The 14050-nt window shown below is 38.3% G+C and overlaps 2 protein-coding genes across 3 annotated transcripts in view; one reads left to right on the forward strand and one right to left on the reverse strand.

Moving 5' to 3' along the window:
* LOC135714022 (neurobeachin-like protein 1) overlaps positions 1 to 14050 on the forward strand; it is a 160192-nt gene that overhangs the window by 51648 nt on the left and 94494 nt on the right. For both annotated transcript variants that reach the window (XM_065237279.1, XM_065237280.1), the window contains 2 exons: positions 10932 to 11081; positions 11206 to 11363. In XM_065237279.1, coding sequence (XP_065093351.1) covers positions 10932 to 11081; positions 11206 to 11363 — 308 coding nt within the window. The remainder of the gene's footprint in view (positions 1 to 10931; positions 11082 to 11205; positions 11364 to 14050) is intronic.
* LOC135714029 (larval cuticle protein A2B-like) lies at positions 11378 to 13920 on the reverse strand. Its single transcript, XM_065237289.1, has 3 exons — positions 12467 to 13920; positions 12239 to 12403; positions 11378 to 12183 (listed from the first exon to the last, which is right to left on the reverse strand). Exons 1-3 carry the CDS (start codon positions 12476 to 12478, stop codon positions 11896 to 11898), a joined length of 465 nt encoding a protein of 154 aa, XP_065093361.1. The 5' UTR covers positions 12479 to 13920; the 3' UTR covers positions 11378 to 11895.

Below are 14050 nucleotides of genomic sequence, written 5' to 3' on the forward strand. Positions count from 1 at the left end.
GCTTTCATCTAAACTGGAAAGTTGTCGGTTCATTACACTGACCCGTTCGATTCATGTTGGACAGGATCAAGTTCAGTATGGTTGTTTCTTCAGTTTTTTTTTTCTGTGGAAGGTAATTCGCTCGGGAATTCAAATCAGCAATGCAGTAGTTTTGCGTGTACAGATGTTTAGTGCATGTACAAGCAAAATCGATCACACGATCACTGATTGGCTGACTGACAGCAGACGAAATGCCGTTTGAAGAAATTTAATTAACGTTTCCGATGCTGGGTTTCCTTCCTGCTCATGGACACTAGTGCATGTTGTGAAACAGGTTGACCATGGCTAATTATATCCGTTCGTATGTTAGTGAGTCAGTGTACCTTAGAGTGTCCTTCCATATGAGATGAGCAGGCAGCGTATTGCATAACGTGATCCACTTTTTACTTCTTTCGTTTAGTTTCCGTAAAGGATTGAGTGCCCTGGCCATACATGTTCCGGGGTGAGGTGGAGTTACTGTCACTCAAGAAAATGGTCATAAAGATTAAATTTGGCAGCCTTTAGAATTGATCAATAGGTCCATAACGCTCCTTGAAAACACCCACATGATTCATAAAATCCCCGTTGAAAATCCTGTGTGAATGATCCATATTTTGTTTTTGTCTTTATTAGAGAAATTTTTAGCCGATCCATAAATAAAATCAGTAATATCCATATTTATTTAAAATTTAGCAACACAAATATAAAACTGTACTGCTTAATTTCTAAGAAATGAGCATTGAAATCGTACGAATTACCCATAAACAAATTGCAAATGATCCATAAAACGTTCAACAATGATCCCTAAAGTAACTAAAATTATCCATAGAAAATAATGTTTGCGCTTGATCCGGAGATGAACCAGCCATCGGCTGAAAATCTCCTAAATAAAGAGACAAAAAAAATGTTAGCACACTAAAAAATATAGATATGATCCATAAATTAGACACATATTTTTCATGTTTTGGAGGTTAATTGTTTAATTTTGATCCATAAACCATGAAAAATTGCTGATTTACTATGTAGCTACTCAGATTCACTGTTCTGCCCAGCGGTGGTAGTGAGACTTTTTTTTACAAAATAATGCCACAACGAAAACCGATGGGCGAAAAATGTTGTAACATTTTCTCCCATATAATTTCTATGACATGTCCACCTCCCTGCCCTTGATTTTTAGTCAGAGGAGCTGAGTGATGATGTGTCGATGGTGTGTTATAATGCAATTCTTCTTTACCCAACTATTGTGTTGTTCATCTCGACTGGAAATGCTTTCGCTCTTTATGTAGTCATGAAACGTCGCTAGAACTATTCCACAGCCACATAAAGTATATGAGCAAGTGAAACGTGCATTTTACTGGTTGAAAAAAAAAAAAAAAAAAAAACAAACAGCTGTCAAGTCGAACACTTTGACAGCTGATTTCGTTGTTGAAAATACTACACAAATCAACTTTACACGGCTACGCTCGCTAGGTTGTATTACTTAGATCTTGTATCGAGAAGTATCGAGTTAGGTCAAGACGTGTGCGTTTGACTAGTTCTGTCGCCCTTCGCTCATTCTCAACTTCTATTCAATTTTCATACAGCCGTACTCTACCTATCCCCTTCAGACCTTTCTCTAGCTAATAAATTATCACACTAAAGCTTCATTACAGAACAGAAGTGAGAATTGTGAACGAAAAGTGGGACAACATTTTGGCTTGTGGATGCGCTTCATACGGGTTTTCTGTGGGCACGTACACCTTCAAAGCATGCTGCCTATGTAACTGAAGGTAAAGCTTGGCTTGTACCGCTAGGTGCGCTAGTGTTCACAAACATAAATGGAGCCACTTTTGGATCTGAAGTTCCATTTCTGTTCTGTGGCTTCATGTTAGATAGCTAAACTTCATGTATGAAGTAACAAAAAACACTTTGAATGTCCTCATAGTTGTTTTCTAAGGACAATGATCCCAGATTGTGCTGCCATTTTGACTGATTTTTCGTAATAAATTATTCGATATTTTTCAATAAATCGTAGCACAAAAACGGCTCATATAATTGAAATGACGTTTGAGACAAGGAATTGTAGGAATCTGGATTCCCTTTTCAGAAAAAATAGGCGTTAGTCAGAATAGCTGAAATCCGGCACAAATTTGGTTCATTGCCACTAGTGATCAATTATGCGAAGTTTCATGAAATTTGGTGAGGGAAAAATAAAATCGATTTATGTTTCTGGAGGGAGTTGGATATTGGGAGTTGGGAATACCGTATGCGTGATAATGTTTGCATTTGCACGATTGAGCAATGTCAAAATTAAAAAAATTCTCAAAAATTTCATTTCGAGTTTTTTTTATTTATTCAAAGGGGGGATGTTTCTCAGAGTCTTAAGCAAAGTTAATCATCGGTCTAGTTTCCACTTGCTGCAATTACGGCCTCCACACGCTTCCGGAATGCACGGAAGGTTCTAATAATGTAGTCTGGATCCATTTCTCTCCAGGTACGGGTCAATGTTTGTCTGAGGCTTGCTGTACTCGGGTGGCGTTTAGAACAGGCCTTGGCCTTCATGACGCGCCATATTGAGTAATCCAGCGGATTAAGATCGGGGCTGGATGACGGCCACATATCCTTCGCCCAGAACGGAAGATGTTCCTGCAACCACTTCTGAGTGCGGTTCGAGGTGTGGCACGGAGCCCCATCTTGTTTAAATACAACATTTGGCTTCGGACCGTACTGTTCTTTGATCCACGGAAGAACATACTTTCTTAAAATCCCTATGTAGACCTCCGTGTTGACCTTGTCGCCTTCTGGAATGAACACCGGGTCCATTTTTTGCCATCGGAAGCCACCAATCCAAACACCTTAACGCTAGCAGGATGCTTGGTCAGATACACGTTCTTGTGCTCGTCGGTCACGTCTTTTACCGGAAGAGAACTAATATACCGGTCGGTTCTGGAATTTGATACGGGATCGACAGTAAACATGCTCTCGTCGTTGAACAGGATTACCGGATTTTTTCGCTTGAGGAAGTTCAAGATTTTCTTGCATCGTTCGACTCGTAGCTCCCGGATGCGGTTGGTAATCATGTGAGTTTTTTTTTCCGTGCCCTCGACTTCGCCCCGCAATTTTCCTTTGCAATCTTCCGTGCCGTAAAGTCACTGAACCCTTATTCCTTTGCCATTTTCCTTATTGAACGCACTGGATTCACCCGAATCTTTGGTTATGGGGCAGTTAGAAGAATCTTTCGGATTAGTTGGAAGTGTGCTGTGCTCGTCACTGGATGTGTTTGTTTTCTTCGGTCGTGGTTCGTTTTGTTTTTGTTGTTGATTCTGTCATATTTTGTAGAGGCCCAAAACGTGTTAATCGCTTCAGAAACAAAAAGCAATGTAAACGCCATCATTGCTGGAGTTTTAACATAATGAATTTAGAATCGTCAAAATAGCCTTACTCTTAATCTATCTATCTATCTATATATATAAAAATGAATTTCTGTCTGTCTGTCTGTCTGTCTATCTGACCCTTATAGACTCGGAAACTACTGAACCGATTGGCGTGAAAATTTGTATACAGGGGTTTTTGGGGCCGTGGAAGGTTCTTATGATGGTTCGAGACCCCTCCCCCTTCTGTAAGGGGGGGGGGCTCCCATACAAATGAAACAGAAATTTCTGCATAACTCTAGAACTAATCAAGCAAATGGAACCAAATTAGGCATGTGGGGGCGAGTGTGGGGGTATAAGGAGATAATCATAGGGGGTAGCCCCTTAGATAATAGGGGGAGGGGGGCTACGTACAATATAGCATGCTTTTTTTTAAATCGGCGCATAAACTCAAGCTAATATTGATTCCCGAGCAAGACCGGGCACACTCAGCTAGTATCACATAATGAACAACAAACCTCGTTAGTTTTCCATGAAAACGTCGAAATCGTCAAGGCCATACAAAAAAAAAATCACTTAAAGTTTAACAAAATAGCGAAGAAAATGGACCAGACATGAATAAAAGAGAACTTTTTTGTTCATGTCCGGTATATGTAGTATTTTTGCACTATTTTGAAAGAGTATAGACTGTTTCGTTAATTATAAACACACAGTGTATTAAATTAAACTTGTGTAAAGCTTTAGGCCATTTTATTTTCAAATGTTGTTTATTATCATGTTTCCTTTCACACATAAATTCAATTTGCAGAATTTTATTGAGAGTAGCACAGTACCTTCGCCTACCATTTTTACCATTTTAGACTAATCTTTCATGAATTATTCAACTGTATCCGCTGGTTTAACATGTTTACTAAGCTTTGCCTTTGACAAAGCCCAGAAAGTTTCGATAGAAAGAGCCTCAGGACAATTTAGCGGATTCATCTCTTTTGGCACATATGTGACGTTATGATTCTTGTACCACTCTAGCGAATCCTTTAAATGTGCAATATTAGTACACTGAAGTCTTTTTTACACGGTTTTTTTTACGCGGTTTTTTTTACACGGTTATTTTTACACGGTTTTCTACGATTTACACGGTACGTTTTTATCGATTTCTCGACAACGATACAACATATCTACTTGATTCCAATCACGTTATCCGTTTCAAGCTATTATGTAATCGAATGGCATACTTAGAAAAAAATCACAATTTTTGGTGTAAATACAGAAATTTTTAAAATATGTCTATATTTATTTATTTCCATTTCGTCAAGCTAGTGTAGACTACATACAATGATTATTATAATGTTTACTTACATACTATGCATTAATTCTATTCTGTTTTAGCTTAGTTTTTATTTGCTGCTTGGAAATAGTGATGTCAATAGTTCCGCAATGCAAATTATATAGGCGCATCATTCGATTGATTGGGCTATTTTTTGCATAGTTTGTTCTGTACGATGTTTCTGAAAATAAATTCCGTGTTCTAAGATATCGACAAGGTGTGTAAAAGATTAATTGTGCGAGAATTTCTGCCGAATCTATGCGCATTGAAATAATGTCGTTGATGAAGAAAAGCATTGCAAATTGGCGGCGCTCCTTAAGTGTTTGTATATTGATGAGCATGCAGCGCGCTTCATAAGATGGTAATGGAAATGCAGTCCAATTCAATTTACGTAAAGCATATAAAAGGAATTGTTTTTGGACAGATTCTATGCGTTCTTCGTGTATGGAAATGTATGGATTCCATACTAGGTGGCAGTATTCCAGAATTGGCCTTACATATGTGGTATATAAAAGCTTAATGTGTATGGGTCTTCGAAATTATGACTGAACCTTTTGATGAAGCCTAGCATTCTGTTTGCTTTACTAATGATAGTATTATAATGTTCTATAAAAGTTAGTTTGGAGTCTAGGATTTCACCCAGATCTCTTACAATTTTGCTTTTTTCTACTATTTGGTTGCCTAATGATATTTCAATATGCGGTGTTTCAATTTTTCTGCTAAATGCTATTGCAATACATTTTTTTACGTTCAGTTGAAGTAGACTTTTACTACACCAGGTGTGGAATATATTGATTTCATTCTGGAATTTTTCTGCATCGCTAGAATTACTTATTTCCATAAAGATCTTCATGTCGTCTGCATATACAAGCAATTTTATTTTTTTAAGTATGTAGGAAATGTCGTTTATGTACAAAATAAAAAGAAGTGAGCCTAAATGAAAACCCTGGGGTACTCCAGAGGTGACTGAAATTGGTTCTGAAAGTTTATTTATATGGACCATAGCATGCTATAATTACAAATGGCATCAAAATCTGATTTTTTTTAAAACATTTAAGCTTGTGAAAAATCAAAATCTCGTATATATTTTTTTACACGGTTCGTATCCCCCGTGTAAAAAAAGACCTGAGTGTACGTTGGTAAAATCATCGTCTATAGTAATATTGCTTGATTATCGTGTGTTTTGTGGTTTTGAATGGTTGCAATAACAACGCGATCGTACCTTGTATGATCTGATGTGAAGGGTTTGGTGGCCTTAGAGCGACCATTTTTGCTTACTGAGTAAAACATAATGAGTTTAATCTCAAGCCCCTCCACATTCAATATTTGTTAATGTGAATACATTGGAATCGCAGCCTGCGGCTAAAAATCTGCTAAATAAATAGACAAAAAAAAAACATTGGAATAACAACAAAACTATCATTGGTGTGTTGTTATAAAAGGAGCTCATTTGCCTAGTGGCAAACGTTTTTGCTTACTGAGCAAAAGACCGTGGGTTCAATTCCAAGCTCCTTTGCTTTATAGGATCATTAGGATATCAATTCAGCTTATCGTTTACCAAAACGAACCCTGCTGCAAACCCAACCCTCTTACCCAATATCCCAGTGATTCCTCGTGGAAATGCAGAGGATTTCTCGGCTTTCAACATTCCTACCCTTTCCTTTCTTGACCTGTGTACGGGCGCGGCCGGCGCTGGTATTGCCTAGTTTTAGATGACCAGTTTTTACACATTGAGGATGATTGCTAGTCCCATGCATCGTCTATTGGTTGTCTGTGTAATTACAGCTGGCAATAACAGAGTAGCCGACAATAAATAAATGACAACACTCTAGCGAATCATATGAATAGTGGCAGGAAGCCAGATAAGGCCAAAAGATTACAGGTTTGTCATGCTGCCTGATGAAGGGTAGTAATCTGTTTTGTAGACATTCATTCACATAAACTTTGCCATTCATTGTGTCTCTTGTTATAAATGGTCGAGAATTTTTTCCACACTGGAATATCTCCTGCCAAACCATGATCTTCTTGCCAAATTTTTCGGTGTAAATGGTGTTGATCGATTCAGAAACATCCTTTCCTTTGGGCGAAGTGTAGAACTGCGGTCCTGACAGAATCTGATGATCGAGTTTCACGTAATACTCATCATCCATGATTATACAGCCCGATTTTTCCCCCAGCATTGAGTCGCATAGCTTCCGAGTTCTCGTCTTCACAAATGCAGCCTGCTTTTTGCTTTGTTTTGGTTGCTTCTGCTTCCGATGGGTTTCTAATCCCAATCTTTTCTTGGCCCACGTGACATTTGTTGCCGAAGTACCGATCTTCTTCGCCACATCTCGTACTGATGCTGATGGAACCTTCTTAAAACGATCTCTTCCACGGCTCGAAGAATCTTCGAAAGTGCATGATTCTTCCGCATACTTCCGTAATGCGGTTTGTACTGCTCCAACGCTCACACCCTCATCCTTAGCCAGTTTTCTTTAGGAAAGTCCACTCACGGTACACCTTTTGTGCACATCCCGTTTCACAACGCATTTTCACATTTCCTCGCAAAATATATATAAAAAACTGACAACGTGTTAGAGTAGGATGTAAACATCAGGATGCAGCCAGAATTTTGTGAAATATTGCACGCAGTTTGAAATGACGGTTCATCGTTAGTGCATAAGTGTTACTTCGAGGGGACATGGTGAACGGTGACTGGCTACTTGACGGTATTTATTTTTTCAGTAAGTGATGATAATCTATTACGAATCACTGTGATAGCTGCTAAGCAACCCGGTTCACGGTTTTGCAGCTTTGTTGATCATTTTTGATAAATCCTGGCGAAAAAGTTCATTGCAGTTTTTGCTTTAAATTATACTTTAACATGTAGAACCCTCCCCTTGGCTAGTTTTTGCACCTTGCTGTTGGTGGGCGGGCTTAATTTCATGCTTTATAGTGGAGTGTTGGAGACGGTAGGTTTATGGTCGGCGTTGCTGGCTCATGGCAATGGGTATTACTAAGCTTCCCCTCTCTGATAAACCACTGCATGAGAGAACCAAAGATCTAGTCTAGCAGTGATAGTATCACACTTGTTACTCCTTTAATTGAGAGCCGCGTCGTAGTACGCTTACGTATACGCACTGACGTTGGGTGTGATACTGGCGGGTTTTGCCGAAAATCACACTTATTTCATTTATTTTTACGCAGATAGATTTATTTGGGTTTGCAAGGGAATTATACTATTGGAATATTTCAGAAAGTGCCCTTCTATTTGCGTGACAAGCTTTCATTGTTGTTTTCATTGAAGTATTACTCAGGAAACAATGTTAAACATCATTTTTGTACATGGTATTGTAACTAATCTTATATGTGCTTCATTTTGATTTGGGATAAGTGTTTGAACTATGGCTCGGGATTTCCACTGTGGCGTGCTTCTATTGTGACATACCCATACGTATTTTTGTGGTGCGACATAGTGGAAGCGTGTGAGCATAGTTGGAGCATATACCCTCTATAATTTAAAAATCAGCTAGGAAAATAACTTCAAAATGAAGCATTTTAGTCACATGAAGGTGTTACCTGGGTCGAACTAAGATATAATAAATAGGTATAGGCCAAAATCAAAAGTACTTGAAACACGTTTAATTTTAGATTACAAGCACAAGTTCAGGTACTTAATAAAGCTCGGGTTATGATTGATTAGGTGAATTAGAGCTTTTAATAATTTATTAAATTAGACTAATGAGATATCATGATCATCAAATGAACTTAAATAAGAAACTTCAGAAAGTCTAATGGCATTAAGTAGATTAACAAAAGAACTAGGATGCGGGGGGTCCGCTTAGGGGGGCAACTAACCTTTAAAGTTGTAGAATAAATCTTCTTATTTAGTCTTGAAATTTAATAAGAAAACGCAAGCAGACCAATAGCATTAAGCAGATTAACAAGGAGAGTAATAGTTTAGGAAATAAGTAAAAGTAGAGGTATGTTACAATTAATAGCTTTTAAACTTTTGGAGGCATTGTATTCCCCTGAGTTTGTTGGACTCGATTACTATATTATTCTCTCAATACGCGAAATCTCTTATTTATGCGGCTAAAGCATTTGAGTTTACTTATTTCTTATTGTTCAAGTACTTGCATTTGCAACAGCAGTCAATGTTAATCTATGAACTAAACCCTACGTAAAATCGATCTTTCCTTATGTGGTATTGATGCATGTTTAACTTTTCGCGGCTGTCGGAATCAACGCGCCTAAGTCTTCTACGGAGCTTACGCAGAAGTGATTCGCAATGCGGTAGAGCTCACCAAAAGTTTTTTTGAGCTTCTGTAGTATAGAATTGGTTCGGTACGGTTGTGAAATCTTGAAATGATTGATACGTGCGGTAAAATAACTAAATTGAAACAAATCTCAACAGTAAAATAAGTAGAATATTTAGGGAGGAAACCAAAATTAATCAACTTGCCAACATAGGCTATCACATTTATTTTTGTGGCACTCTTTAAGTGATAATAAGCTGTTTTTTTTCTCTACGGTTGTTTCGCGTGGCGTTGACAATTTGCGCGATTTTCGTATCTTACGTAATTTAGATGTTTAGCTCTAAACGGTTTTACTGACTCGAGGTCGTTCCTTAAGCGGTGTTGGTACAGGTTAAACCTTTGCCGACTGTCGGATTCAACGCGCCTACGTCTACGGAGCTTACGCAGAAGTGATACGCAATTCGGTAGAGCTTGTCAAACGCTTTTGAGCTTATGTAGTATAGAATTTGTTCGGTGCGGTCGCGAAATCTTGAAATGATTGATACGTTCTTTAAATTAACTAATTTGATACAAAGCTCAGTAGTAAATAAGTAGAATATCTAGGGAGGGAACCAAAATTAATCAACTTGCCAACATAGGCTATCACATTTATTTTGGTGGCACTCTTTGAATGATAATAAGCCTTTTTTCTCGCTTCGGTTGTCTCGCACGGCTTTCGTTATTTGCGCGGTTTCCGTAACTTACATAATTTAGATATTTCGTTCGAAACGGATTTACTTATTCAATCGGTTTGCTACGCGGATGTATCTACGCGCACACGTCACAGCATTCTAACTATCTTGCAACAATACATAGGGTTAATTACCCCATTTCCGGCCTATTAAGCAGAACTCGCACTTAGTATTTCTTAATCTAGCACAGTTTAGCACCAAACGGAATGTTATTATCACTGATGGCTTCCAAATTTATTTACCTTTCCGTACGTACCGTAAGATTTGAAAAAATAAATCAATCGTTGAGATATTGTCAAAATTCTAACACTGCTTCTTGACGCCAAACTCGGCCTACGGATTCTAAAGTTGGCCTAACGCATTAAAACGCCATTGAAACGCCAATGAATTCACTTCGGCCTATCGGATGAAGATAAAAATTGATTCGGTCGGAGCGCTTCTTTTGTTTTTGGGAATAATGGGTGCAAACCTTCATATCACGCGTTCTCATTGACTTCGTTCCGTAGCTTATTAACTAAAGTATCGTACCAAATGCATAATTGACTTGTTAACTCTGAAATCATGGATTTATTTGAAGTTTTCTGCTCGATAGCCCCAAAATGGGCCAATAGGCCGAAGTAGTTCTCTACCCTACGGAATCCAGTGTTCAAGCGGCCAACATAGGCTAGTCCTTCTGCTGTATTGTCAAAGATAGAAGCAAAATTTATTCAAATGGGTCAAGTCTTGAAAACTAAGCTGTCACGCAGCTCCAGCTTGATACCCAATAAAAAAATATATATACTTTAACATGTAGAACCACATTACCCCCAAAATATCCTGGGACCATTCCATGTGTTAGCAACATAAAAGTTGTATCAGAAGATCTTGTGAAAATGTACAGAGATAACTAACATCCCTTATAAACGGGTACCATACACAAACGATATCATATATGGTGCAACCATACAGCATTTAGTTGAGATGATATCCTGAATTGGTGGTTATTTCAACAGCCAATCAACTATTGAACTCTCATAAACCCCAACTCATATGATTTTCTGGTCGCGTTCACTGCATTGCTCGTACATTATTCGTTTTGTTGAGTATTCATTCATTGGCGGAAAGATCGATCGCATTTTATCTCCGCTGTTCGTGATATGTTGAAAGGTTACGACCAACAACTATTCGTCATGCTTTGAATATTATTGCCATTTCCGCATCGATGCTACCTTGCAATTCTTTTTTAAACTGTGCCTCCTCTATAATGGTTGCTTTTCTCTTATTGCAGATTAAGCCACTGTACAGCACCTACCAGAAAGACTTATCCAACTCGCTGTGGGAGCCGTTGAATACATTTTGGGCCGAGTGCTACGAGTCGTGTAAATTTTCGTCTCAGCGTCGCGCCAAGCTGCAGATGGAGAGCCGTCGGAAGTTCCAGGTAAGCTATTATAGCCTATGCAGTGACGATGTATGTACATATGTTGGCGGTTGTTGTTGATGATGATTGATTCCTACCAAGTTTGTTACATCAATTTATTTCTATGCATATTATTACTCTGCAGGAGAAAATATTGATCCCATGCCGAATACGGCAGTCGGAGGAACTTGCACGAATCAACGTGCAGCAGACTCAGCGCAAGGCTAAAGATGCACACATTGACCGTAGGTGGCGTATATTGAAGCGGTTTTTGTACGGACCGAAGGGAGCGTGGGCCAAACTGTGAGTAGCTCTTTCATTACCAGTCTCGAATGTCTTCGCAATCGGTGCATTAATAGGATAACTCAATATCACAGATACATTTCTTTGGAATCTTACATAGATACTTGAGAAACGTATAAGAAATTTCGGATTGATAATTCACAAAACTGTTATGTTTCCTTTTCATCGTCATGAAGCTGCGTTTTATCGTTCGTGATTGATTGAGCTAATAACACTAGAATAACACTTAAGTCACACACACAGTCAAACAGGAGAGCAAACGTGTATGATTATTACACTGCTCGTCGTAAGCATGGGTGATATTTTATATGGTACGTTTACATTCTTTGAGCGATTATGTTACTATTTACACATGAATGATTCTAATTGTTTGTGTACAATGTGTACAAGTTTTTGTTTAAACCGTTTATCGTAGTCCTGTTGCGGGGCAAAGGTCATTTCCACGCAGAATATGTTGTGATTTTCAAATGATTGATCGGAGATTTATCTATGCAATCACAACTGATTCATATGGTGTTGCTTATCTGAATTTTTAACCAATGATGGCCTTTCCATAGGCTGGATATCCGACATGGGCAGCTGGGTAACCGGCAACATGAGCAGCTGGGTAGGCCAGAGGGGCTGCGAACTTGGCAACTGGGGCAACAGCCTTGACGCCAAGTGGTTCACGGTGTACAACGGCGTTGAATCCATTGACTGGATCAGCAGTATATTCAACAACACGACGGGTGCCATCGGGTTCGACCAGAGCGTACGATCCAGTGACAACATCTCCGTTGCGAGATTCCTGCTGTTCCTTGTTGTCTCCGGTCAGAGCATCCTAGAATATAGATAATTGTTAAGCTCTGTTGCCATCATACAGCTTAAGTCCTTACGGCAATGTGGTAGCTGTAGCTGTACTGTGGGTTTGGATCATAATCATCGACGGCCTTAGCGAGGACCGGGGTGGCAATCTTGGCAACACCGACGGCTGGGTAGGCAGCCGGGTAACCAATGGCGACGGCGTTAGCGACGGCCACGATGGCGGCGAAGACTGCGAACTAAAAGAAATACGAATCACGTGATCAGTTTTGCCAAATAGGAGTTTCAAACAACAATCTTACTTTGAATGCCATTTTGGGATCTGTGTGAACTGTTTGACAACCGTATGTTGATTATGTTCTGTTCAGAACTGTCCACTCCTTTTTATAGTCGTTATCTGCTAAAAATTCGCTCACATGGTACGAATGTCATTGCTGTGGCTATATTTCTCTCAATTGGTGTATTTTTTTTTTGTTTCTTTTCTGGCCCAGATCAAAAGTGCGTACCTATGTATCAGTTGCACTTGTGTTCTATCACATGCGTTGAGGGTGCAAGTTCAATCTCACGACATGCACATGGTGCATTTTAAAGGCATAGGCAGATTTTATAAACACAAAATATAACAAATGTGATGTCTGAAACATATCCAATTGCTTTCAGTCGTGTTCAATCAGCGGCGAGTACAAATTCGATCGTCAGCTGTACGGTTGGTCGGCTTTGGTATACTTTATGTGCTTTTTCTTTTAAGCCCACGTACAACAGCAGACAAGGTGTGGTACGCGCCGTAGATGGAACGAGATAGGTAAAGAACGTTAATAAAAAAAATCTGCGAAATTAAGATTATCTTTCGCCCTCCAAGGGAAACTTTACGACCATGCACAAATCGACTGATCAAGCACCGGTTGGGTGATGCAATTATTGAAATTTTTGGCCCTTTGGTGATAATCATTTTTGGGTCAATGTGAAGTTGATTGAGCTATTTGGAATAGATTTACTGCCTATAATCGTAGCTGTTCCATATGTGTGCTACGATTAGGCACAGATGGAGGGCGAAAGATAATCTTAATTTCGCAGATTTTTTTAGATTCATGATTGACTGATAATTGCATCACCCAACCGGTGCTTGATAAGTAAATTTTAAGATAATAACACTATGCACTATCAATTGGTATCTACTTTCATATTGTTTGATCAAATCAAGGAATTTATTCATGAAGAAAAAACAGTGATCTCTCTACAACTTGATATTGAAAGGACAATCGATAACAATCCCATAAAAAAATTTTGGTCGAAATATGGAATAAATTAATTATAAACATAATTAGCAAAATTTGCAAAAATTTCATATTTTAAAATAATTTTAAGTTGACAAAATACAAAAATGCTTTTAATATACTTTAAAATTTACTGAAATGTTAAAATTGGTCACTTCCAAATGGATCAAAATTGTAGAATATCAACTTTAGACACTTGTTTTTAATTAATTTCGTATTATTGTTGCACAGAAAATGGTTCTTAAACATAGGCTGCTCCGCCTTGTTAACTCGTTTAAGATGCCTGATCATATTTAACCACCTGTACAATTATTTCACTGATTGGCTAATGTCGAAAAATAATGTCGCTTGCATCTATATGAGTGCATCTCACCACTCACTTCAAAAATAAACTTAAAAAGACATAACGACCAATAGTTCATAAGGAAAACGAGTGTTGAATCAATATTTAATACCACAACAACCTACACACTAATATTATTTTACAGGAGTTAGTAATTGAATTGTTTGCTGGGTTTTTGAATTGGTGAAAAAAATTCATATTTTCATATATCATCATATGATCATATATAAGATATCAATGAAATAAACAAATTTAATTTTTTGTCATTA

Source organism: Ochlerotatus camptorhynchus, unplaced genomic scaffold (assembly GCF_037179485.1).
Source record: "Ochlerotatus camptorhynchus isolate MF236.1 unplaced genomic scaffold, CSIRO-AGI_Acam_v1.1 ptg000599l, whole genome shotgun sequence".
NCBI lineage: Eukaryota > Metazoa > Arthropoda > Insecta > Diptera > Culicidae > Ochlerotatus > Ochlerotatus camptorhynchus.